At 35.4% G+C, this 27,590-nt stretch overlaps 2 protein-coding genes across 10 annotated transcripts in view; one reads left to right on the top strand and one right to left on the bottom strand.

Annotated features, from left to right (window-relative positions):
* The window catches only part of Pde11 (Phosphodiesterase 11), a 138,428-nt gene that overhangs the window by 75,460 nt on the left and 35,378 nt on the right, over window positions 1-27,590 (top strand). For 3 of the 9 annotated variants that reach the window (XM_074135461.1, XM_074135460.1, XM_074135457.1), the window contains exon 3: window positions 15,930-15,986. The exons of 3 other annotated variants lie outside the window; for them this stretch is intronic. In XM_074135461.1, the coding sequence (XP_073991562.1) occupies window positions 15,950-15,986 (37 nt within the window). In that variant the 5' untranslated portion in view covers window positions 15,930-15,949. Of the gene's footprint in view, window positions 1-13,151; window positions 13,210-15,929; window positions 15,994-27,590 lie in introns of those variants that run through there. 3 more of the 9 variants (XM_074135463.1, XM_074135462.1, XM_074135459.1) reach the window with 2 other exon arrangements.
* The window catches only part of kel (kelch protein), a 118,945-nt gene that overhangs the window by 86,148 nt on the left and 5,207 nt on the right, over window positions 1-27,590 (bottom strand). The window lies entirely within an intron of this gene.

Here is a 27,590-nt window from a genome sequence, read left to right as displayed (position 1 = left end):
TAAAAAAAAAAAGTCATTAAACTTGAGCTTGTGATTTTTCGAAACTTTTAAAAAAAAATCGATATTATGCTCTTCCACCATCCATGATGGCCACTTCAACTATACAGAAGGCATTGTCTTTCTAGGCAGCAGTGGCATCTCTCTTCCACCTGCTGCTTCACGTTCTATTAAGTTCCGAGTTCCATTCTAGGAACTGTCTTAATTCCTAACACCGGCACATTTATCCTGGACCACGTGCTCGAGTTACTCTACACATCATTTTTGCAGCGATCTCTAAAGATCTTTCAACTACTTTCCAATTCTTAACTACTCGTATCTTCTCCAACAGTGCCACCATAGTTAATTTGCTGGTATCTAAGATTTTGTCTTTAGAGTTGAGCAGCAATCATGAGAAATTTTAGAAACTGAGTTGTCCCGGAAATACGATTAAGCACTTGAAAAAATATTCCCTGAAACCCGTGTGAATTTGACTTTTTTTTTAAAATTCTAAAATTGAAATTCTCCCCCCCTAAATATATTATTTGATCGAAATTAGGCAATAAAGGTCTCTTATTGAGCAATTTTGATTTTTTTTCACCATTTATTTTCAGGAAAATTTCCACTATTTCTCTAAATTTTGTACACTATTTTTCCTAATCCTTTTATTTTCAACAATTATCTAGAAAATTCTGTTTTTAGAGAAATTGTTAATTTTTTTACATTCGACGTAGGCGCCACAAGTTTCTGGGTGTGAATTAAGGACACGGTTGCATTAACTGCAAGTGCAATTTATGGTAGGTCGAACCAGCTGTCAGTTGAAGGTTACTATTACGTGTACAGTCACTATTTGTAAATATTAATTCCCATAATAATAGTTCATGTATCCAACCAGACAACAGATTAATTAACCAGGTAAATAGCCCAATTCACAGCCCAAAGGCTAACCCACGTCATTTTGGCTGGATTCCGACCAAAACTCCGTTTATGGATAATCAGAACTTATTTATGGTACGCACCAATAATTATTTAACTGATAAATGAAATCTTTAATTATTATTTTTTCACTTTATTAGCCATATTTACAACTACAACAAATGTTGCATCAAGTAAATTTGATCATACAGGTTAAATTCACATGAAAGTCGTGATAAGAGTAATCACCAATTGGTGAAACTCTTTCTCGGTGGATATTACACTCACATCAATAGGTCCCTAGGCCACTTCCGCTTCAAGCGACGAGGAGGATTGTCGGGAAGGTGAGGAGAGGAAAGTTGTTGGACAAGAGGATTAGGATGGAGAGCTAGGAGGCTGTGAAAGTTGCGGTAGCGAGACTTTATTAGGTCAGTGACGAAAGGGATGTGAAGGTCAGTGTGTATGGTAAGGTCAGAGATGTAGTTTGGTGCATTCTAGATTTTCCGCAGGATACTGCAATTCTTTCATCCCACTCCGATCCGGTCCAAGCCAATCAGAACATTCAAATCCATTTAAATTTTCTCGAAACTTGGTTCGGAAAATGGAAAATAAAAGTTAATGAGCAAAAATCCGTGCACATTACGTTTACTTTACGAAAATCTGCGAGTCCACCAGTTCGAAATATTTAATTAAATTGTAAACATTGATAAAAAAAAATGTCATTTTAAATCAAGCAATGTTTCCTTTTTCTAAGAGAAGCTGTCAGATGGGAAATTTATGGTAGAACAGAGATGAGTGTATCTGAGTGTGAATGCAGCTGTGTGAGTTTTCCAGTTCTTCAGGCATTATGTCATTAAGGATATGTCATACTCAAAAAAATGATAATATATTGGGGGATCACGTTACTGCCAATTAATATCTCGTGGAGTTTATTTCATGAAGCCGCCAATTGATCCACCCCATCGCTTCGATCACTTGAGCCCATTTTTTTTTTTTTTTAAACCCGTCATTTTTATTCACATTACGAGAGTAAATTGTCTCAGAGTAATGTTCTCACGTTACACTGACAATGCCTGAACAGTGGATTTTTCACCCTCTGTAGATTAATCTGGACGTTTAATCCCCCTACTTCTGCCTTTAACTATCAAAATGATGAACTAATTATATCGTAAGATAGAAAAAAAAGGAATGAGTACATTTATTTAGTTTGTAGGGTTGCTGTTCCTGTAGTTTGGAGTAGAGGACATAAAAAACAAATCAACTTCCCTTCATTGTGAAATAACTTCAAAACAAAAACGAACTTACATTTTTAAATTTATAGCGAAAGGAAAAACAAGGTAGTGTTCAATTAGCCAAAGTACGCCTTACTTTGAAATTCTTAAGGAGGACGTTTGTCCAGGGTGTTGAGTTGGATTCAAACAGTGGTTATCCGCATCGGCGGCTCTCATTAGTAGTGTAGTGATCACCTGATGCCCAAAAAGTGGAGTTCAAAAGATCTATTGAGTTATAATCACTCCCCCTTGCAATAATTTTATGAAAAAATTACATCATCATACTACAGAAATTTTAATGCCCTTTTTCTCTGGTAGAATTGAATTCATCCAGTTCTAATCCTCTTCGAAAGTTAAAGCCACTACACAAAAGGAAACCATCTGGTGAAGAACATTCTAATCCGTGCACTTTCTTAAAATCGTGCATCTCAGTTGTTACGTACGTCACTTTAATCAACAGGTGTCTACCTCCATGGCCAGATTAACCTGGTAATATTTAACAAAAAACGTAATGTTTAAAAGAAATTTTTAGGGTTGAACCTTGAAATTTAAGAGAAAGCCTCTCGTGAGCAATGCGCAAAGCAGATTTTAAAATTTTGAATCTAAACAAATAACTAGGCTCCTAACTAAGTGTAGATGATAACCTTGGCCTTTGAATTAGAACTTAAAATGAAAAAACATTCCAAAAAAGATTCCAATTCATTCAACTTAAATAATGAAAAAAACCTGGAGGAATAGATAATATTTCTACTTGCCTCTTTAAAATATGTTTTGTGAATATTAATCCATAAGTGCGTAGTTTAAAACTTTAGTTTTGTTTTCATAAATTATTTTTTAAAATAACCTTTTCCTAACCACAATCAATTTTTTAAGTTAAATAAAATGAAAGAGAAGCTTTTAAAAAAGAAAAAGAAAACAGTTGCCAAAAAAATAAAAAAAATTGCGTCAGCTGTTTGACGAGTATAAGGATTGAGAGAGAGAACAAACGGAAACCGGTTGCAAGATAGGCGGAAGTTAGACGGCGGCGGCGCGGCCGTTGGGCGCCAGAACGGTCGGTGGGACGTTCGCGCCACAACAACAACAACAACAACAACAAGCTGTGCGTGTTGATACGAGGGTATTGTTAATAATTGACCGACGGGAGAGTGAAGTAATCAGTGATGGTAGGAGGGGGGAGCTGTATGTATGTGTATGTGTGTATAGATATATTGAGTTAGTGAGTGTGTGAGTGGCCAGGCTAGGCCGGGATAGAGGGAGGTGATGATTGGAGAAGGTTCGACCTTGCATGAGGCGCCACAGTACCACGCCTAGAGCCGGCCGATCGCATCCACGCTCCTCTCCCTTTCAGCGCACCGCTTTGCCCAAGCATGCCGTTTCACATACTGACGCGCGCCCACAACCTATATTACTATCTCGGTAATGTGCCGCGCTACAACGCCATCTCGCGACTAGCTCACCAATCTACAACGTCCGCTATAATATCCCATTCCGCAACCCATCCCATCCCCACCACCACTCTTAACCTAGTATCATTTGTTTGTTTTGGTTTTGTAAAAAAATATTCATTATTATTGTAAATAAATTACAGTTAATAATTGGTTAATTACTCTCACTTCCGTACTCCCAGTTTCGAGACTAATTTCGATGAACATATTTTTGTTGAGGTTCCCTGAGGCCAAAAAACAGTTTTTGTGTGCATCGCAACTTTATGTCTGGCGGAAGTACCATATTCTTGAGGCGATTGGTTTTTCCTCTTAACACTCAACGGTTTCCTGTAGCCTCAAGATTATTTTACTCATTTTCCCAGTAAAATTTGATTAGGATGAACTAGGTAAATTAATACCATCACTTCTCACCAATAAGAAGTCGTATAGTCTACGTACTCGAAACATCTAAAGGACGCACTATAGTAAATCGTTTTCCATCCTTTTTTGGCTCGCTTAGACCACTTGGTAGTACATCATGCTAAATTGTACCACTTCGTAAAAATGATTGTATTTCATGAAATTATCATCTCTATTTATATAGAGATACCAATGTATCTGTTACAAAGAAGTTCATGTTCACTTTATAAACTTTGTAAAGTGTAAGATCTTAGTTTTAAAACTTTTTTTAAATAATTAAAAATTACGCACATATTTTTCTCTTCAAAATTATTAATTAATTTACAAAGTTCTTCTTTAGGATTATTATATTCCTGACCAAATCTTCTAAATTAATTTCTTTTAAGCATTCAACTACCTGTAAGTACCAATTAAATTTAATGTTGCTTGGATAGAGCTTACTCATTACAATCAGTCTCTTTAAACAGATTTTTACATAGTTATCATTTAAGTTCTGTCACATAATAATTCTATTAAATTTTCTTTATCTCTTATCGATAATGATGTAGCTTTTCCTAAATTTTCTTTATAGAAAGGGTTTGAAATCCAATTATCATTTGTGTTTTCGGGTTTTGGGAAAATACTTCCATGAAAGACAATTTTAATCCTGTTAAATGTGCTATTATATTTTCTCGTATATCTTGAGACAGACCAACCTTATTACTGTACATATTAACAACTTTACTGTTATATTATACTATATTATTTTATATTATTAATGAAAACAATTTTTAAGTATTATTGGAAAAAACATTTTTATGATATTTTGATGCTTTCATTTTTTTAAATTTTTTGATGTCCGCCATTATTGATTATTTTTCGCGTACCACCAACCAGCAACTCACGTACCACAGGTTGGGAAACGCTGCTATAGTATACTTTAGTATGCGTATAGGATTTCGATTCTGGAGCCACCTGTATATCTAATATATTTTTTGTTAAACTCTAGAAAATTATTATGTGTAACCAGTTCTTTTACGATGAACGTTTTTGAATGATGAACAATCACGATACAAGCTGAAGGCGCTAAAGAATTGTTTTTCACAAACTAGGATGAACTTGCAAGAACTACCCCAAATAATTTCAATGATTTCTACAACCTTACTCACCAACAACAACAACAACTACAACTACTCACCCATCTTTCTGAGAAACCAAATCCACTGCCTACATGATCGCGCAAAGCTTTTGTTAACTCATTCTCAGAATTCACACTCGTTGTAAACAAAAACTATTTGCAAACTTACCAACATTATCTAATGATTCAGTCATCTTGCCACCACATTCAGCTGTTCTGTCCTTTATAAAACATATCGCTAGCAAATATCTCTCTCTCCTCTCTGGGTTTATCAACTAGTATCGATTTTATTTTTAATCGAATATTTTTTATTTAATTTACTTTCGTAAGAGAAACTTTAATTTGGTCTACAGATTTTCGATTTTATTAATTCCAATAGATATACGCCTTCTGAGGTTTTATGAATACGGAAATTTGGTTTTTTATAGCTCAATTTTGATATTTCGATTTGGAATACACGTCAATAACTGATACTAACGGAATTTGAATCGATTCTATTGTGGTTTGTCTAGTAATTAAAGCCTCGTGAAGTTTTCTGTAAACTTCACAGATCGCTCACTTATCGATTTAAAATAAACTTTTATTCGATACACTTTCTCTTTTAGAAGTGGGCTGATTAGTTGTGTTCCCTCTTTAGTGCACTATTATTGTTCGCCTTTTTGTCTGTTTTACTTTAATGAGCATAAAGTAATGAACTTAGCGAAGAGTTTAGGCTAGAAACAGAGTGAGAAAGAAGATGCAATCTCCAGAACATTATATTTTTAAGGCAGTCTGAGGCAGTAAAGTGTGTGTTCTTGCATTGTCAGGGGCCAGAACTTTGTTTTCCTCTAATTACAGAGAAAATAGAGAAAATAATTCACCAATTTTTTCCATCACGAGGTGACAGTTCGTTTCCTAAATTGAAAATCACCAGGACTTTTTGTAAAAACTTCATCCCTGCGAGTACTATTTCTATGGGCAACGATTTATCATCGCACAGCTTTCAGACAACACAACCTGTGTACTGTCCAATCTAATCTAGCTTTAATTCAATCTGCTAATCTGCCCACAACATGTCAGAAAAATCTACTCCACAGCTTCACTCAGGTGGGTCAAGGGACCCTGTGGACGGCCCGTCCTTGTCGTCTTAATTTCAAGGCTTACATCCCCCCCCCCCTTCTCACAAACCAATAATGTACAAAGCACGAAATGGCAAAGCACTACTGGCTGGCTCCACAATCACCTTTAAAAAATTTTCACAATCTGGAGTTTTATTCTTGTAAAACCATTTGTATGAAATAAAGCTTGCATATTGTTCTAGAAACCAGCAGTTTGACGATGCCCAGTAATATATACCCCCTTCCCCTTTGAAAAATTAGTAAGACAAAGTCGTGAGAGTGTTCCCATCAGGTTCAATTATTAGCTCGCTCCTAGATAATAAGACTGGTGGCTCGTGTTTAATATTAGTCATTCATATTATTTAGTTGTTAGTAAAATTAAATTCAAATATTATTAAGTAAGATTTAAAAAAAAAATTATTTGTTAAGTTACACCAGCGCTAGATACACTATATTAGTAGCAATGAAATAACTGACACCACTTCAAACTCCACTAATTGAGGGGAGAAGTTACCCCAGAGGAAACACTCCCTAAGTCGTCTCCCAGGATTAGCTACTCTCTTCAGAAGAAAGAGAAAATCGCGAGGCCACAGGCTGATTTCAATTGTCAGAGAGGATGATCTGGAAGGTGAAGGAGATGATAAATTGAAATGAGTGTGCAAGTTCTGGATGAAAACTTTTATAGCGAGTTCGAGGCAAACTGACCTACAAACGGAATTTCCAGGCTCTGTGTGGATGGTTAGATTTGAAACGTAAAATGGAGCATTAACGATAGTGCAGAGAATTTTAGACTGAAGCGATTGAATTTGAAGATTGAAGCGTATCGTTGAACCCCACAGTTTAATCCAGGCGGGTTTTAGTATAGAATTGTAGATCAGTCGTTTGTTATTAAAACTGTCCGGTAGGACAGTTGTATAAGGATTGATCGTCAAAAACTGCACGAAAAAGCGTAACGTTAAAAAACACCCAACTTTGACAATTTTTTTCTCTTTTTCTATAAAAGATAAAATTCCCAAATTTTCTTTAAAATATAGGGCAAACCCTCCTTTATAACTGTAATTTTTTTGCAACCCCCCAGACCTAATAGATTTCGAGAAAAAAGTTGCCGAAAATGAGCAAAAACGGCATTTTCAGAAATTGTTGTTCTTCTTCTTCTTCTTCTTCTTCTTCTTGTTGTTGTTGTTGTTACCTTTTTTGTAAACTACGTAGCGCCTAAACGCGAGAACCGATTTTCATGAATGAGGTGACATTCGATTCGGAATTTTATGTAGATGTGCCTTTTGGGGGTCTCGACGCTGTACACCGAATTAGAGAGGAGTTAGCCCCCTTTATGTAAGGCCCCCTTCAAAATTATTATTACTAATTACTCTGTAAATCTTAGCCCGATTTTGATAAAATTTGGTAGGATGATAGAGTTAGGGCTCCCCTACGTAACATTAAAGCGGCGATCTGCTCTTACACTAGTTAAGGGGAAGTATAGCAATCGTTTCAAATTATCGACAAGTGAACTGATTTTCATGAATGAAGTGTCATTCGAATCGAAATTTTGTACAGATTTGCACTTTAAAAGTCTCGTCGCTACGCCTCATATGGAGGGGAGTTTGCCCCACCCAAGTATGGCCGTTTCTAAAACTATTATTACCAATATTTCTATAACGCTTTGTCCGATTTTGATAAAATTTAGCACGAAGAAGTGATTAAAGCTCCTCTACATGGCTGTGAAGTGCCATCATGCTCTTACACCTACTAAGAGGAAGTACTGAAATCGTTAAAATTATCAATGGATGAACCTATTTACATTAATGAATTGTCGTTCGATTCAAAATCTTTGCCTCTTTGCCTTTTAGGGAGAAGTACTGTAATCGCCCGTTTATTTTTCTTACTCCTCTTAAAAGGAAGGTCTGAAATCGCAGTTTAAATTTGCTTTTTACGTACAAATACCTTCCTATTTTATATAAAAAGGCTTTCTCAAAAAAATTGTTATTGAGGATGGTTTGGGGACCGCAACTATAATCATTCTTTAAAAAGATCTCTCCAGTGATAGTTACGGTTCCTACTTAACACCTTATCAGGTTATAATGATAGAATTGCTTATTCCTAATTTAAAAAAAGCAGTAAAGCAGATATGTAACTTAGCAAAATAGACAAAAATGAAAATCTATCCAAAAGGTACAAAAATCTCCTTAACAAAAACTTACAGTTTAAAAAGTTAAGTATAAGGGTTGATTAAGCGCCAAAAGGTACACAAATCAGCTAGTACCCAACATTTCATTCAAGCTTAGTTGATATAATTTAAGTAATTTTGCTGCATTAACTTTTCCTTCACATTTTTTAGAATTTATTAGATGTCACAGACCCTTATGCTGGCCATTTTCATCTACAAAATATTTGTTCAAGTAGCACTGTAGATTGACTTTAATATCTATTAATCTATAATAATCAAACTATTAATTACAGGTTAAAAAGAAAACGGTATAAAAAATAAAAAAAATTACGAGGCTACAAAATTTAAAAACTTTTTTAAAAAAATGCTTACACCAACATACATCAATGATTTCGATTATTTTATTTTTAATAAAAATCGTCGGTTTAAGTTCATTCTTCGATTAAAGTAATTGTTATTTTATGAAGTAGTCAAACGTTTATAATAATAGGTAATAATTATCTGGCTCTATCGCAAATAATATAGTTTTCTTCAATCACACTCTCAATGTAGCTGTTCTTCTCACAATGTTATATATATGTTATGTAATATAAAATAAATAAGTATTGCATACTTTTAGGACAGCTAATTATTCCAGTATTTTACTATAAGTAAAATTAAATTACAATTGAGAAATGAATAATTGTTGTTGAATAATCTACTTGTTATTAACTGTGTGTTATTTGTGCTCACGAATATTTCGGTAAGACGAATTCAAGTCTGAAATATTGTTTTAAATCCTCCGTGATTCAAATTTAAACAGTAGCCGACTCTAACTTTGTCTTTTTCTACTTTAACATGCATGTATAAGATGTGACAACTTCAGAATAAAGGGCATATTAAAGATAAATCAGAAGAATAATTTGGAATAGAGTTAAAATAAAGTACCTATTTAAAAACGAAGATATAATATACATTTTATCATAATTATAACCAAATAATATTATCAACGAACTGGCCAGCATAAGGGTCTGTGACATCTAATAAATTCTAAAAAATGTGAAGGAAAAGTTAATGCAGCAAAATTACTTAAATTATATCAACTAAGCTTGAATGAAATGTTGGGTACTAGCTGATTTGTGTTCCTTTTGGCGCTTAATCAACCCTTATACTTAACTTTTTAAACTGTAAGTTTTTGTTAAGGAGTTAAGTGAAAGATTTGAACGTTGGTCTAGTAAGTCTCTTTTAAGCAGTCGATAACGCCTGTTAACTTCAGTTCGTTTAAGTCATGCGTGCAGGTTACACGTCAGTCTAATTATGATTCTTAAAATTACTTGTTAATCTATCTCATTCTTAAAAAAAGCAATCGGCTTTCTGCCGACCAGGGAGACGAGGACAAAAGGAGTTAACCTTTTTTTATGTATTTTGCTATAAATTTCTGACAATGTACCATTAAATAAAAACGCCTAGATCCGAGCTTGCACCTATTACCCGCAATACATCTAAGCACTGCGGTTAAACTACTAAATTTCTCCTGATATGTAACCGCTCAACTCAAATTTGACAGCAGTAGCCAATGCTTCAAGTATTTTTTATCACTCAGGCATAGAGCGCCTGTACTCAGGTCTGGCTATATTTTATTTTCTCTTACTACCGTAAGGAGAAGCATTGCAATCATGGGGTGTTCTCTAAGTTGGAAATTTTGAAGCTCCTAGGGTTCGACAAAAAAAAGGGCGAATTGAGTAAATGTTTGTACGAACGTACGTGTATTTGGGTGTAGACAAAAATTTGAAAAAAATGTATAAACGCAGGTACCTGGAAACTTTAATGGATTTGTTTAGGTTTTAACAAGAAACCGGCTGAAAGCGGGAAAATTATTAAACCGGAAATGGCCATTTTCCTGAAGGGTTTGGGGGATTGGTCCCTCTACTTTCCACAACTACCATATTTCACGAGTAACGTTTAGGGGCACATTCCAAGTATCAACAACAAAACATGGTTTACTCCCTATTCTATGAAATAATTACTCCATCCAATTGGAGGAACCAATGAACTATGAAATAATATTTATTTTCTGGCTAATCTGCATGGAAGAAGAGGCGTGTTTTAGTGTGTGACGCCATACCACTGATAACAGATACACACACTGAGCACACAATAATATTTTTGTTTGTATTTACACACTTGTATTATTAATTATCTTATTTAGTAGGAAACCTTTTTTGATTCATTAAAATGTTTCACTTGAATTTAATATTTTCAAAAATTTTCCTCGAAGTGGCGGGGTGAGAGGGAAAAGAGGTGCCACCAAAAATTGGATGCTGTGGAAACATTTTTCAATCTTCTTTTATCAGAATTTACGAAATAAAAATATAATTTTTATTGAAAATAATTTTGTTTGAAATTATCGCTAAAAAACAACCATAAATTTATTTGGTAAAGTGGTAATTCTGCAAAAATGTTTTTCTTAAAATTGGCGAATTTCACAAATGATGATTGGCCGACCAATTTATTCAATTGGTACTTCCAACACAGGAAAGCTTAACTTAAATTTTCCTAAAAAAGGTTTAAAGTTAATTGCTTAACTTATTAGTTACGACAATGTGTGTGTGAATGTATTGAACTTAGAACCGAATTACTGAATGAAAATTAACATAAATTTCGATTAACTAAAGATAATAATACTTTAAATTAAAAGTGCCCAGTAAGACAGTTTGTTTAAGGGTTGATCGCGTCTTCGGAAGGTCAAATGTCTCCCTACAGGAGATTGTGGCATCTGGTAATCTTAACGAACTCTCTAGGTTTACCCAGTGCACTGAGCGATTGAGTCGCCACGTTCCCTAGTGTCCTGTTGCTACTTTATTAGTTTATTATATTAGCATCTGGCAATTCTGGTAATCTTAACGAACTCTCTAGGTTTATTCCAGTGCACTGGGGCGATGGAGTCGTCACGTTCCCTAGTGTCCTGTTGCTACTTTATTAGTTTATAATATTAGTATCTGACAAATCTGGTAATCTTAACGAACTCTCTAGGTTTACCCAGTGCACTGAGCGATTGAGTCGTCACGTTCCTTAGTGTCCTGTTGCTACTTTATTAGTTTATTATATTAGCATCTGGCAATTCTGGTAATCTTAACGAACTCTCTAGGTTTACCCAGTGCACTGAGCGATTGAGTCGCCACGTTCCCTAGTGTCCTAATGCTACTTTATTAGTTTATTATATTAGCATCTGGCAAACTTTAGCCGGATTTGTTGGTCTTAAAGCCCCGGTATCTCTCATTAGATGAGGGTTGGACGGGGAACAATGGGCATTTTGGATTGCCTGCGTTCCTTCCCCTTTTTTGGTGGAATCGCCCTTTTAATACAATCTACAATCTATAAGGGTTGATCGTCAAAAAACTGCACGAAAAAGCTGTAACGTTGAAAAACACACAACTTTGATAATTTTTTCTCTTTTTCTATAAAAGATAAAATTCCCAAATTTTTCTTTTAAAATACAGGGCAAATCCTCTTCTATAACTGTAATTTTTTGCAACAACCCAGATCTGATAGATTTCAGCAAAAAACAAAAAGTTGCTGAAAATGATAAGAGCCTAAAAGCACCTGGAGATTTTTGTAGAAAAAGCGGTAAAACTTAGAATGCCCTGTAAACTAATGGATTGTACCCGCAATTCTCTAGAAGTGATAGATTGTGGTAAAAAGTAAGTCTTAAATAGTAATCAAGTTAGCAGTGGTGTAGGCTACTGCCTTATATGGGAGATTCAGCTCTGGTTCGACTAAACAAGCCGGGAAGTTATTTTTTGTTTTAACAACCTTAATATCACAACACTTTTCAGTAAATTCTAGCTTTTTTTGACTATTTATATAATTATTAGTGAGAATCAAATATAGTGCAACAATTACGGAAGTCTAACGAGGATGCTGGCGTTTTTGTTTGTTTTTTTTTGGGCGGTAAGAGAAAGGTCGTGCAAGTCTAATTGTAGAGTACTGTTCATCGTTTTCTTGGTGACTGGTTAAAACCAAAAAGAAAAAGACCGATTATTACCGATTTGAGTCGAAATTTGTTTTATCGCCAAACGGACCTATTCACCTGGGTCGAAAGCTTGGCGATTCATCTTTTTTCCTATTTTTTTTTAAAACTTGGCATTCATTCTGTTTACACTGCATATCAGGTCTTTTTTTTACCTCCTTCTTCTATCATCCTTTATCTTTCATACCAACGTACTTAAAAAAAACACATATACAACACTTAAAGTAAGGATAAAATCAATGAATGATATCATAGATAAGCAGCATTTATTATTAATAATAAATTGGAAGCGGTTAAATCATCCTTTCTTTTAGTCATTACTTCCTTTTTCGTTTTAGTTTTTTAATTAATTAATTTTTTGTAAGACTTTTTATTATAAATAATAATAAAATTAAATTGCGTATCTATTTCAAATTGATACTACAGATAAGATGCATTTTAATTTATAAGACCAACTCACTATTGTCTTATTTGTATTTATTTATTTATTTATTTAACTGAAATTGTAGCATTGTCTTTTATCAGTGTCGAGATTTCATTTTTTTAATTTTTTTAATATAAAAATTGTAGAAGGTAAATGTTGTTAAGCGAGGTACCTCCAGCAGTCAGTGTGATTTGTTTAGCGCTCGTTAACGGAAGTGAATTATACATGAGTTCAGTGATGTGCGAGTGTTTTGGTTGAATCAAAAACAGACAACTACCTATTATGGATTCCCCCAAATTTTAACATTTTTTTTTGTGTTATAAGTTTAAAAATAATAAAGTGGTACAATATGACAGGTGAACATTATAGTTACTACTACTACAATGGTACAGGTATGTAAATGTAATAGTAAAAAAAAAAAAACGCACACTCACTCAAAAAAATTGTTATTGTGTTCTCTTTCTTGTTACTGTTATTATACGAGGGTCGTTTGAAAAGTCCGTGCAAAGTCAAAGAGATAGCACCACTGGCGCGTATCGAGGTTATGTTTAGTTAGTAGCATCTCTTGGAAGAACACACACCAAGTTTCAGCCAGATCGGTCTATTTCTTTGTGTTTGGCATTCGTTTGAATCGAGGAAGTCGAGTGATTTTCAAAAAATGGACGAAAAAGAATTTCGTGTGTTGATTAAACACTACTTTATGAAAGGCAAAACGCCTCAGAAGACTAAAGAGAAGCTTGATAAACATTATGGTGACTCTGCACCTTCGATTAGAACAGTTTATAAGTGGTTTCAAAATTTTCGAAGTGGCCATATGGGCACAAGTGACGCTGAACGTTCTGGACGCCCTGTTGAGGTTACTACTCCAGAAATCATTGATAAAATCCATGATATGGTGATGGATGACAGAAGAGTGAAGGTGCGTGAGATTGCTAGTGCTGTGGGCATCTCGAATGAACGGGTACATAATATTTTGCATCAACATTTGGACATGACAAAGCTATCCGCAAGATGGGTGCCGCGATTGCTCACGCTTGACCAAAAACGAAATCGTGTGAAGTGTTGCAAGGACGGTTTGCAGCTGTTCCAGAAGAAAGTCCGCAGGACTTTAAGCGTCGTTTCGTCACTGTGGATGAAACATGGATACATCACTACACTCCTGAGACCAAAGAACAATCTAAACAATGGGTTACCAAGGGGGAATCTGCGCCAAAAAAAGGCGAAGACCGTTCCTTCGGCCGGAAAGATTATGGCGACTGTCTTTTGGGATTCGCAAGGAATAATCCTCATCGACTATCTGGAAAAGGGTAAAACTATTACAGGTGCATATTATTCATCGTTATTGGACCGTTTGAAAACCAAGCTGCAAGAAAAACGCCCACGATTGGCCCACAAAAAAGTCCTTTTCCATCACGACAACGCACCAGCTCACACCTCAGCAGTTATGGTCGCAAAATTAATGGAAATAGGGTTCCAACTCGTTTCACATCCCCCCTATTCTCCAGACTTGGCTCCCTCGGACTACTATTTGTTCCCCAATATGAAGAAAAGGCTGGCGGGGAAAAGATTTTATTCAAACGAGGAGGTGATTGCAGAAACGAATGGCTATTTTTCAGACTTGGACAAATCCTATTATTCGGAAGGGATCAACAAACTAGAGCAGCGTTGGACGAAGTGTATAAGCCTAAAAGGAGACTATGTTGAAAAATAAAAAAGGTTTTCCCCAAAAAATTAAGTAGTTTTTATTTTTGCACGGACTTTTTAAACGACCCTCGTACTATATGTTAAGGCTTAAGGCAATTTGCTTGTATATCAAAAACCTTAATTTTAGTAAACAACAAACTTTTTTGCTTTCTTTTAATCGCTTTTTTTACTTTCTCTTACGGCAGACTTCCGGTTAAAAACTAACAGGAAATAGGCATTTTAAAATTCCCCGGAATAAGAGAAAAATTAGGCCAGAAACAAATGGCTTTCATTACCTTATTTTAGATTTTAACAGTTATGATTTTGTAATTGTAGAGTTCACATAGAACAGGTACTCTCAAAAATATCCTTATCTCCCTAGTGCAGCGGTTCCCCCAACCTGGGGTATGCGTACCCCTAGGGGTACGTGAAAAATTGTTTAGGGGTACGCAAAAAAAAAAAAAGAAAAGTTATTATGGCGGAAAATGTAAAAAATGTCGAAAAAATGTGGCTTTAGTTTTGACTAATATTACACATGGCCCGCATATAATTTACTTCTCCTTTATTAACGCTTTGCTGTTTCAATTTACGACCCCTGCAATAGTTATTGGTTTGAAATGTTTACCTATTCATAAATGTGATTCACTAAGGAAACAATCAGGTAAAGGGGTACACTAATGAAAAAAGATTGGGATCCGCTGCCCCTAGATCAAGCTTCACGAATAATGTTCGAAGCAATATAAGTATTAAAATGAATATTTGGTACTTATATTTTTGTTAAAAGTATTTTGTGGGGGGACGGGGAAGCCTCTAAATTGGCATTTCAGAGAATTGTACCATATTACCACCCATGCACTATTGGCTAGAATCAAATAGGTTACAAAAGGTTCGGAATTTGAATAAAAAAAATCTGATAAACCGGAAGTCTCTTTCCCTTTCCTGTAGTTATTTTCGTCTCATCACTGATATTAAAAGAGGGAGGTTTAAGCGGCTGGGTGTGACACAGTTTAGGTTACATCCTATTCTTTACTTCTGAACTTATAAACTTTTAATTTGAGAATCTTTTTTCGTAAAATCTTTACTTCCTTACATTTTGAGATACCATTGGTGGCTCTTCATCAGGAATTAAAAAGTTGATTTAGAAAACCAGTTGAGAAAAATAATTGATTGACAATTTAGAAACCAGTTCTTGTATTTAAATTTTGTATTAACTGCAGTAACTGAGAAAGTCTTCAGCGTGTTCTTCATCCATTTTTTAAATTCTTCTAAAATTTACTTCGTTCTTTTTTCATGCTTTCTAGTTTTATATATTATTAGCAGCTTTGATATTATTTTAATTTTATTTATTTTTCTAGTCTGGTTTGTTTGTCATTCTGTCTACTAGCTGTTTTAATTTTTTTATCTTTATTTTGATATTTGGCGTTTTTAGGTGGAGATCTTTGTCCAGCAATGACGGCCATCCATGAACTCTATTTTCCTATTGGCAGTAAGAGGTTTTCTTTTTCTTCTTTTTTTTTGTTTTTTACAACTAAGTGTTGAATTTTTTGTTAACGACATAGTTTAAGTAGCTGAACCCTTCCTTTTGGCGCGAAAGATTCACTTCCTCTTAGAGTTAAATTATTATGAAGGCATTTTATGTGAAAAGAATTAAAGTTTTACAAATCTCTTGATTATAAAATATTTTTAAAAAAATATCAGTGCACAGAAAGTTTAGAAATAGACTTAACAATCGCTTTTATCGCAGACAATTTTCATGGATTCCTTTCTCTAGAATTATCCAGCTTGTACTATACAGAACTTAACGTTCGATAAATATTATTATTAATCGATAAGTATTTCGTCTATCTAGATTAAATTAGATTAGTCTAGGGCGGCCTTAAGGGGTCACTGCGACCCCTTTGGATCTATTGTGGCTCCCCTCACTCTAAAGCTCACCCTCCAGACCTGTCCTTTTGATCAGACTCTTAATTCTGAAGAGTGGCTCCTGGGTAAAGCTCTCGGGCCTTGGTTTTTCCTCCCCCCGAGAAGTAACATCCTTAGCCACACGAGCCCCTCACGCTGACACAACCCCAGTGCAGTGCCGTTTCCTCCTCTTCCTGACAGAACCTACAGAGGCTAGCCATTTGCCTGGCAAGCCACCACTCCTGAGACCTACTCTGCACCCATAAGTTAATGGTCGAAGTCTCTAACACACTTCGGAACACCTAAAACAGGGCTCCGGGCCAACAAAGTGTTCTGCAGAGCCTTCCAGGGGCCAATAAATCTGCCACTTCGTTTCCCTTTTGTCCTGAATGACCAGGTACCCAAACCAGAAAGACCTTATTTTGGTCACTAGTTTCCTTCAGGGCACCCCCAGACAGTCCCAAACCAGCCTTTCGTCTTTCTAACTTCTCTTAGACCGAAACGATCTAGTTTGTTCACCCTAAGACAAACTACTAGTTTTAAATTGATGACAAATTCCCCACTTCCGTTTCATATTTGACTAAATAATTATTCACAGATGTGTTTTTTTTTTTAAACTACTCCGTCTTTATTAAAATGTATTGTTATCAATTTTGGGACAGTTTTTGATGTAGTGTTGAGGAAGCGTGGTCTTGTAAGTGGGGAGAACTCCAATTAGCGGTATAATAATTTCATTTGTTAAAAAAACAAAAACAAGTTAATTGTCATTCGCCTATACTTTTATAACTTCCGCCCGTACTTTTTACTGATTTTGTTGATTCAATTACATTAAGCGCGTACTCGTTATTATGATTATTATTTTAATCACCATTTTGAAATGAGATATAAAACGTAACCTAACGTGATTGATTGAACAGTAGGCTGTTTTACAGCAACATAACTGAGCTAGTAAGTAACATAATCATTTCATTCTATATTAGTAGTTATGTACAAGATAACAGCAAGGGTTATACTAACCAAACTTGCATATATGTTTTGCATTAAATAATTATTGTTAAAAAAAACAGAAATTCTATTGTTACAACTTATCCAATGAGATAAGAAACATTTCGGATTTTTAGTCTTAAAAATAGTTATTTATTTAACAAGTGCGGAAAGTAGTACTTTTCCTCACGCGAGGCAGGGTTTAAGTGAGGAAAATACTTTACACTCGAGTTAAATATTATATTTTTTCTGCAACCATTAGGGTTATTAACTAAAAAAAAAAAAAACTAAACAGGAATCACTAGAATCCATTTTAAATTTCTATAAGGTAACACTATAACCTTTTTAACTGTTATAATTAAAAATATCTAATTATTTATTAAAGTATTATTTTTATTTCTATATTCCTTTCAATTTTTATTTTATTTTTTTAATTATTTAGATAAAATAAATTTAAATAAGCTTATTAAAGTTTTACAGAAAATATTTAATAACAAAACTTCTTATATCAAGGAAGCACAATAAAGTTATTCCACTCACTAGTGAGGAAAGTGGCACTAATGGGAATTTTTCCCCACTGGTGAGGTAAAGTTGGGCAATACACAGCTGATTTTAATTGAGTAATGAGAACATTCCTACATGGTTGCAGGAAAAAAGTCTTTTTTAGTCTTATTCTTGTTTCCTGTTTTCTTTACGTTACGGCCATCTTTGGGTATTTACTCGATCATTTAAAAAAAAACATAAAAAGAAACCATAATAAACGGAAATAGTTTTACTTGTAGTAAACGAAAATTTTTTGTATAATAATAATAATAAATAAACTAAAATTAAAACTGCATGAGAATAGAAGTGCAATAAAACTGACTGCAATTACTGGCAAGTTTCTGCCAGAAAAGACATAAATTACAAAAAGAAGAAGAAAAATATCTTCCATTCTGGTTAATGAGATAAAACGAATTGCCAACTAAAACTAATGTTAAAAGAGGCGAATAGACAAGTAAATAAATCTATGTAAACACAACTATTCTAATGAGATATGAAGTTCCCCCATATATCAAAGCGAACAGAATAAAAAATGCATTACTAATTCGTAATTTGTGCAGTATTTGGTATGATGCAGGTATTATTTACCTGTAAAAGAAAAAACTGTGTTGACCGCAAATAATGAGACAGGTTTTTTTCTTAGCGGCCACTTTTCATTGTCAGCATCCTAATTATTGTCTTCGTTTCCATTGCGGGACGTTTCTCATTACTTTCATTTCTAACGCCACTTTTCTTTGGCCTCTTGTCTTTCACTTTAGCTCAGAAATAAATAAAATAAAATAAACATAACATTTAAAACAAAACTACTCGTTAACTTCAACTTTCTTCTTTACTGTGCTGCGATCTGGCCTAATCTTTCAAAAATAGAATTTTCAAACCGGAAATACCCACCTTGAATTTCTCGGAATCGGAAATTATTTTTTTTCAGAAAACGATCCCGGAAGTGTGTAGCCTAGTGTAATGCAAAAGACGCTAAATCCCCCCCCCCCCCGAAAGTTCCAAATTTGATCTCTAGTAACCGCGAATATCGGATCTTAAAATAAAACCCAGCAACCAGAAAATGCCACTTTGCTATAAATCGATTTTTATTATTTATTTATTTTGCATAGTTTTTCTCAGGACATTCTGGGAATGTAAGAGCAGGGTTACCACCACCCTCTAAAGTCCCATTTCCGGTTTTTTTTTTTTTTTATAATCTAGTTAATATTAGTTACAATTTAATATACTTCGAAATTTCAAAAAAAAATTAATGTCAATGTCATTTTGTTCTTAATTTATCAGTAAATTTCTTATTTTTTTTTTTTTTTTTTTGCTTTTATCACATAAGTTTCAAGTTAGATGGTAAACAAAATTCTGTTAATATCTTATTTATCAATTTTAAAAATCCATCATTTTGAGACGTAGTTTTAGGTGTGACGTAATAGCTATAGAACTATGAAGTATTTGTTAACCTTTAAAACTAAGTAGGTAACCTTAGAATCTCAATTAATGTGACTAACACTCTAGAATTAAGATTTCTGTCGGATTTCTTTTGAAAAGTAGCATTCTACATGGATTTCACATCGTGTATGTATTGAACGATGGTAGAAAAGTGAGGATCAAATCTAGTGGTCATTTAAAATAAAATTTCGAAGGCATTTCTTCAAAGTGTACGTACACTTGCAACAGAAATCATCACAGCTCAAATACTCAAAACCAACATCTCACGTTTTAAAGAGCACAGAATTACGATTTGTTTTCATCAAAGTAACGTCCATTTTCTTTGTTTACCAATTATATTTTTTTTAAAGCACCAAATTTCATAATATATTTTTTTACATAAATAAATAATGCCAATATTGTGACTTAATCACTTAGTACATACGAGGGTCGTTTGAAAAGTCCGTGCAAAAATAAAAACTACTTAATTTTTTGGGGTAAACCTTTTTTATTTTTCAACATAGTCTCCTTTTAGGCTTATACACTTCGTCCAACGCTGCTCTAGTTTGTTGATCCCTTCCGAATAATAGGATTTGTCCAAGTCTGAAAAATAGCCATTCGTTTCTGCAATCACCTCCTCGTTTGAATAAAATCTTTTTCCCGCCAGCCATTTCTTCATATTGGGGAACAAATAGTAGTCCGAGAGAGCCAAGTCTGGAGAATAGGGGGGATGTGAAACGAGTTGGAACCCTATTTCCATTAATTTTGCGACCACAACTGCTGAGGTGTGAGCTGGTGCGTTGTCATGATGGAAAAGGACTTTTTTGTGGGCCAATCGTGGGCGTTTTTCTTGCAGCTCGGTTTTCAAACGGTCCAATAACGATGAATAATATGCACCTGTATAAGTTTTACCCTTTTCCAGATAGTCGATGAGGATTATTCCTTGCGAATCCCAAAAGACAGTCGCCATAATCTTTCCGGCCGAAGGAACGGCCTTCGCCTTTTTTGGGCGCAGATTCCCCCTTGGTAACCCATTGTTTAGATTGTTCTTTGGTCTCAGGAGTGTAGTGATGTATCCATGTTTCATCAACAGTGACGAAACGACGCTTAAAGTCCTGCGGATTCTTCTGGAACAGCTGCAAACCGTCCTTGCAACACTTCACACGATTTCGTTTTTGGTCAAGTGTGAGCAATCGCGGCACCCATCTTGCGGATAGCTTTGTCATGTCCAAATGTTGATGCAAAATATTATGTACCCCGTTCATTCGAGATGCCCACAGCACTAGCAATCTCACGCACCTTCACTCTTCTGTCATCCATCACCATATCATGGATTTTATCAATGATTTCTGGAGTAATAACCTCAAACAGGGCGTCCAGAACGTTCAGCGTCACTTGTGCCCATATGGCCACTCCGAAAATTTTGAAACCACTTATAAACTGTTCTAATCGAAGGTGCAGAGTCACCATAATGTTTATCAAGCTTCTCTTTAGTCTCCTGAGGCGTTTTGCCTTTCATAAAGTAGTGTTGTTAATCAACACACGAAATTCTTTTTCGTCCATTTTTTGAAAATCACTCGACTTCCTCGATTCAAACTATTGCCAAACACAAAGAAATAGACCGATCTGGCTGAAACTTGGTGTGTGTTCTTTCAAGAGATGCTACTAACTAAACATAACCTCGATACGCGCCAGTGGTGCTATCTCTCTGACTTTGCACGGACTTTTCAAACGACCCTCGTATACTGTTTAGCCTAGAATCGTGGTTTTCTGCTCATTTCTACTCAGTGACGCTTACGGAGATGCGTGTGATAATCTCAAAACTGTACATCATCCTGTAGCTAAAAATGACTCACAAGAAATGCGATAGACATTTCTCTCATGACTTAAAACTTGCCTCGCAGATAATAATTAAAACAATCGCTTATTTAAGGGAATTACGGAAGTAACTGCATCATTTATTACCTACTATTTATTTACAGATATTCCATAATATTTACAGACGTACGGAAATTCTTAACCATTAAGCGAAGACCAAAAAAAGAAAAGTCGAAGAATTATTGAAGAGTAATTTAATATTTAATGAACCATAAAACGACTTCAACAATTTCCCCTTTAATGAATTATAGTCAGCTTCGAAAATGACTATAATTTCTTATGTAAAGTTTTTATTTGTTTTAAAAATGCGCAATTAAAATACAAAATGATCATTAATCAGTAATAAAATTCGTATTACTTTAATCATTACTTCTTTTAAACTTTTAAATTAAACATTACTCTTTTCGTAATATTAAGTATTTAAATTATCGCTATTATTTTTATTTAAGAATAACTACGATTTAATATGCACAGTTTTCCACTGTTATTAACTTATAAAGTTGTTTTCTTTTCTACTTCGGTGGGTGACTAATACTTAGGCTGCTTTGAGGAGGAACGATTGCAGTATCGTCAGCATAGATGAGGGAGTATGGTTTCTGGGCGAAAGGAACATCCGCTGGGTACCATGGTTACTCCCTAGAGTCACCTTTAAAGATATGAACGAGAGTGATGTAAAAAGTAAAGTAAGTAAAGTAATTGCTATTTTTTCAGGCAGGCTTAATGTCCAACTACCACAATTAGGTGTCGTGGACGGAGACGACTAGCAAACATACTTTACTGTAAATTTCTCATATTAACCATTAAATAAAATCCAAGGCCTAAGACCGGGAATCGAACCCAGTACCACAATACATATTAGTTTCGCAGGTCTCGCCTCTAGCCGCTCGGGCTACCGTGGCGCCTTCGAGAGTGATGTATGGACTTCGGAAAAAAAAAAATCGCAAAAAAGCTCTTAATAAATTGTCACTTCCGTTTAGCCAAATTTTTAAACCTAAGAATATGTACATGCTTTTTTTCAGGTGGGGCTTAACGTTCAACTGAGCCAATTAGGTGTTGTGGGCGGAGACGACTAGCCAAAATACAGTGGAGTCTCTGTTATCCGTCACCCTTTTATCTGTCTATTCCAATTAACCGTCACTCTCCTCAGTGTTTAAAAATTAAAAAAAAAAAAAAAAAAAAATTATGTCGCAGACATTGTATTCATTAATTTTAATACACAATAGAATGAATTGAATAATGAAAGATACCTGACCTGTAAGGCTTAAGCGTATAAACGTATAAAATGTGTATACCATTTAATACAAAGTTTTATACACGTTAAACAAAAGAATCTGGAAATTTTCCTGCTTTTTTCCATTATCCGTCTATTCGACTATCCGTCACGTGTCCGGTCCCGCAGCCATGACGGATAACCGAGACTCCACTGTATTAACATTTTTTTCTAGCAAATAAACAGTAGCAACACACAGGATTCGAAACTGGGGATCTCCCATTGACTAAGCCAAGTTTCATAACCACTAGGACCAAGCTCCGGGCCTTTATATGTCCTTACGTTACGTGGAAATATTACTTTAAACGGAAGGCCAAGGCATCACTTCGGCCGGAAGTGCCCTCAATCGAATTCCCCTATTAAAATGTCCATCTTGCGCGTAACAAACAAACCAATTGTAGCAATTTTCTTTTGAACAAAAACAAAAAAATCGATATATTGCAAGTTGCAGTTAACTTATTTTGGACCCAAAACTTGTTGACGTGTTTCTGGTTGTGCTCAGCAAACTATCAGATACAAACTTTTGGCGTATATACAGACGCACGCACCGACCAGTTTGGGAAATCCATTTTTTCTTTCTCAGGCTTACTTAAAACGGATATTGCCCATGGAAATTCAAAATAAAAACTGCTTTACGATTGCAATAAGTTCTCTTAGATCCTGATGATGGTAGAACGAACTTTTGACGTAATTTTTATTTTTTCAATTTTTAAGAGAGAGCAGAGAAATGTTGACTTTATAATTACCATGTTTCGGTGTATAATATTTTTTTTCTTTTAAATATGCTAACGGAGAAGTCACAGCTGGCGCCGTAAGTGGTGAAGTGTTGCGATAGTGGTAGTGTGTAGTATCAGAACTTGTAAGTACCACTACTATTGCGTACAACAGGACCATGGCTATCAGTTTGCGGGGAGAGGTTGGCGCCAACTTGTTCCCAATTATTTCTTTAATAACTCAGTAGTAGCAATAGTATTAGTAATAATCAAGAAGGCCTAGAATGTGCGTGTTTGTTATATGTTGACTGCACTGACCTTGCTATTATATTATTAAGAATATTTTCTTCTTGTTTTCTAAATAACATAACATACAGTGTTACCAACACTCTCACATAAGAGCATTATAATTTTGTTTTGATTTTTTTTTTTGGTATCGATATTAATTTCCATTACGTCAAGATGGTGAGGAATCTAATACTGTTGATTATGTTACCTCAATGCTAATTTAATGTAAAACTATGTAGCCATGAACTTCTGGAAAGGAAGTCAAGAACGAAAGGCGTTTACAAATCTAGTACGATCTGTGTTTCTTTCCTCTCTGAGAAAAGGTTCTTTACCTAAAAAGACCTCAAGAGCATAGGAAGGTTATCTCGTTTAATGGAGTGTTTGAGTTTGTGGTTAACCTAGAATTCGGCTAACGGGCAACTCTGCTGGCCAGGGGAGGCAAACATCCAACTCTAGCTCTTTATGGAGCTCCTCCGCTAGAAGATGTCCCATAACCAGGATTAGGGTGATCCTCAATCTCGCAGGTTGAGAGCTGGGCGTTAGAGAAACATATCCAGAACATCAAAGGAATATGTCTGGGAGAAGAGACGGGAGTGAGATATTCCAGACATCTGCTTTCCTCCCTTCGCATAACTTCCCTAGCATAATTCTAAGCGACGAAGGATGGATGGTGCAGTGGTGACTACTTGGTCACGGAGTAAGCCTTCACGGAGTAAGCAGACATTCCTAGTTAACGCACGCTTATATGTGTCTCAAGTAAAATGAAGCGGATGAAGTAGAATTTGTTGTGAGCTGGGAAGGAATATAAGGATCAGCAGGGCCAGAGCAAGCACAGCGGATTTAAAGGCTGAAGGAATTAAAGGATGTAAAATTAAATTCTTAATTTAAATAGTTTGAAATAGAAAGGGCCAAAATGATTAGGGAATTCGGGGTATAGCCAGTGTAACTCAGTACAGGTAGTCCTCGGGTTACGACGGTCTCGAGTTACGACGTTTCGTGGTTACGACTCCCATTCCCGCGAAATACTGTACATGTTTTGGTGTGCAGTACTGTACAGTAGTATGTAAAGCCCGCGAACTACTGTACATGTTTTGGTGTGCAGTATGTACTGTACAGTAGAGTGAAAAGCCCGCGAACTACTTAATGTACGTGATTTGGTGTGCAGCGGCTCGGGACCGAGGAAGACGGCGTCACCAGCATCCCAGTAAGCCATTAACATCGTTGTCAAGATCACTTTTTGCCCTTCATTATGGCTCCTAAACGTAAGGCAGACTCTACTGACGGCGGTGCATCGAAGAAAAGGAAGGCCATCACCATGGAAGTGAAATTAGATATCGTAAAGTACTCTACTGTTTCATTTCATTATTAAACGTACTTTAAGTATTTTATGTGTGTTTTTGATAATTTTGTAGGGTACTGTGCTAGGATAGGCTAAGTGCTTACAGTACTGTACTGTTATTATGGTAATACAGTATTGTACTGTATTGTATGTGGTACAGTTTACGTATGTTCCGATTTACGTCGAAAAAACGGTTTGCGACGCCGCGTAGGAACGGATCAACGTCGTAAGTCGAGGACTACCTGTATTATACGACTGGATGATGTGATTTTCGAGAGCCTCTCCCCCCCCCCCCCAAACAGACAAAATTGCAGAAAATAACAAAAGAGAAGAACAGTTAGAGGAATCAAATACAACTCCAAGATTTTTGGCAGAAATGACCAAGAAAAAGAGAAAGAATGTGTAGATGAGATCTGATCAGTGTGGCATTTGTATTTGTTCTTCGGTTTAGTCATATATCTACTCTAAAAAGATTGTAGAATTCATAATTACAGGAGTGCCTATTCTCGTTCAGTAGAAAAAGAATTGGGGATAAAAAAAATAGAAGAAAAATGTCTTAAAGAGTTCTGTGCCACCAGGAATGTACAAAACCCTGAAATATCCTTAATCAGCTTTCCGGAAATAGGTTCCAAATAGTTTTTTTTGTTAATGCAAAAGGGTAAACTAAATTCTCTCTTCTTTAGTGACATGCTAGAGCATTGTAAGCACTGTATATTGGAAGAGGGGCAGAGAGAAGTGGAAGAAGCAATAACTCTGAAGAGCAAAGTCAATACATTCTGCCATCATGTGTAAGAACAGCTTGCAGTTGTATTCAAGAAACAGTTGAAATAGATGCAATTATAAATCAATTATGGACCTCACTCTATTTGGCCTGGAAGTTCCAAAGAAGGAGATGCTGACTGGCCAAATAAATCTGTATATAAACAACTATAATTCTGTTTATTGAGTAAATAGATATTATTTATTATTTAATTGTGCAAAAATGTTTCATTTCGACAACAAGCGGAGGAAGAACTTACTACAGAAGTCATAAAAATCCTAAGGATTGAGCAATTCAAATAGTTGGGCTCGGTAAGGATGCTGCAAGTAAAAATGATGCGTTGCAAAAAAATGTGCGCGCAAAAAAAGAGCAATTAGCTTACATAACTCCGTACCAGCATATAGTAGCTTAGTACAAAGTAGGCTACTATATGCTGCTGAGACTTGGAACTTGAATAAAGCTTTAAGAAAAAAAAAAAGCTTCTAGCCAAAGAGATGGATTAATGGTGGAAGGGCAGCACGAATATGAAGGCTTAAGAAAGAATAAGAAACGAAGAAACATGATAGAAAATGAACGTTTCAAAACAGAAGGTGGAGGAAAAGAAACATAATGCGACCATATAGAAGGAATGGAGGATGGATGAATGGCTAAAGAGATCCTAGACTGAGAAGCCGAAGGAGAAGAAGAAGAAATAGCAGACCCAAGGAAAAGAGGATAGATGGCGTCCGAGAAAGCCTCCAAGGTTGCAGACTAAGAGATAGATCCAGGTTGGAAGGCTGGAATTAAAAGTAATATTTGGTTCCAAAAAACCTCAGAATTGAGGAACTCCTAAAATTAACAAATAAATAAAATTTTACTCCTAAATTGTGAGGAGTTGTAACGTAATCAGCTCTTTAAAACTCAAAAAAAAGTTCTGAAGAAGGACTTAATATATACGATTTACAGGAATTTATTTGCTAAAAGTATTTGATTATAATAATTGAACAAAAAGGCAGCTACGGAACTAAAAGAAACCAAGATTATCTAGCCATTAATTTGGTAAACTTCCTCTCAGTTCACCTAAACACTGAGGAACCTCGTCACTTTGCAACCCACTCGTACCACTTCCGAGGACAATTCTCTCAGCGGAGACAACGTAAGAACAGACATAACCACAGGCATCACTCTCGACTTCCGCTAGATCTCACATATCATGCAAGATATCGGCCAGGCTAGACCCAGCTACATGCGGCCCAACTCTGTCATGACAAGGATAATGTTACGGCTTTTAATCTCTATAAGCACCACGTTCTCCGGACAGTCTTGTCCAGCCAGATTATATCTGCCTTGTTGATTTTCGATTGTACCGGTCGTCTTTGGTGACCGCAACATCCCATACCTGTCCCATACCTGGATTTTCCTGTCAGTACACTGGTAGACCAGAAGAAATCACTACATGAGTGCATGATATTTTAAAAATAACACCTAATTATCAAGGAAGCCAAGTTTTTACAAACTAATATTCAACAATATCCGCAACAACGACATAACAAAGAAAACAATTTCATGACCAAATATGAATATTTTAAATGCAACTAAGAATTAAAATTACAATTATAAGTCTAAAATATGTTGAAGCATTGGTTTTAGTTGAATCAATTGCTAAGATCGTTGTCTCTTGCTTTTCACAGTTTCGCTAACGAAGAAATGGCAATTTTCAAAATTATCTGTTGATTTATTCCTAAACAGATGTCACCATTCATTGCAATTCTAAAAAAACTTATTGTTAATGGTAAAGCTGATCTTGCATGGGGCTTCTGGCAGTTCTGATTTGGTAGTTGAAGGCGAACCGTCCACAATCTAAATGTATGCCTAAATATTTACACCTTTATCTTTTTCTTTTTTTTTGTGCCTAAGGTATTAAGTGATTATGGGAGACATATATGATGAGGTGGCTCTCTATTTATTAAGATTTAGGATAATTCATCACCTTGTAGAGTAGTCATGAACAGCAT

Source organism: Rhodnius prolixus, unplaced genomic scaffold (assembly GCF_049639745.1).
Source record: "Rhodnius prolixus isolate KJV_2025 unplaced genomic scaffold, Rpr scaffold_5, whole genome shotgun sequence".
Classification (NCBI taxonomy): domain Eukaryota; kingdom Metazoa; phylum Arthropoda; class Insecta; order Hemiptera; family Reduviidae; genus Rhodnius; species Rhodnius prolixus.
Note: the sequence above shows the minus strand (reverse complement) of the source record. Positions and strands in the feature narration are given on the sequence as shown.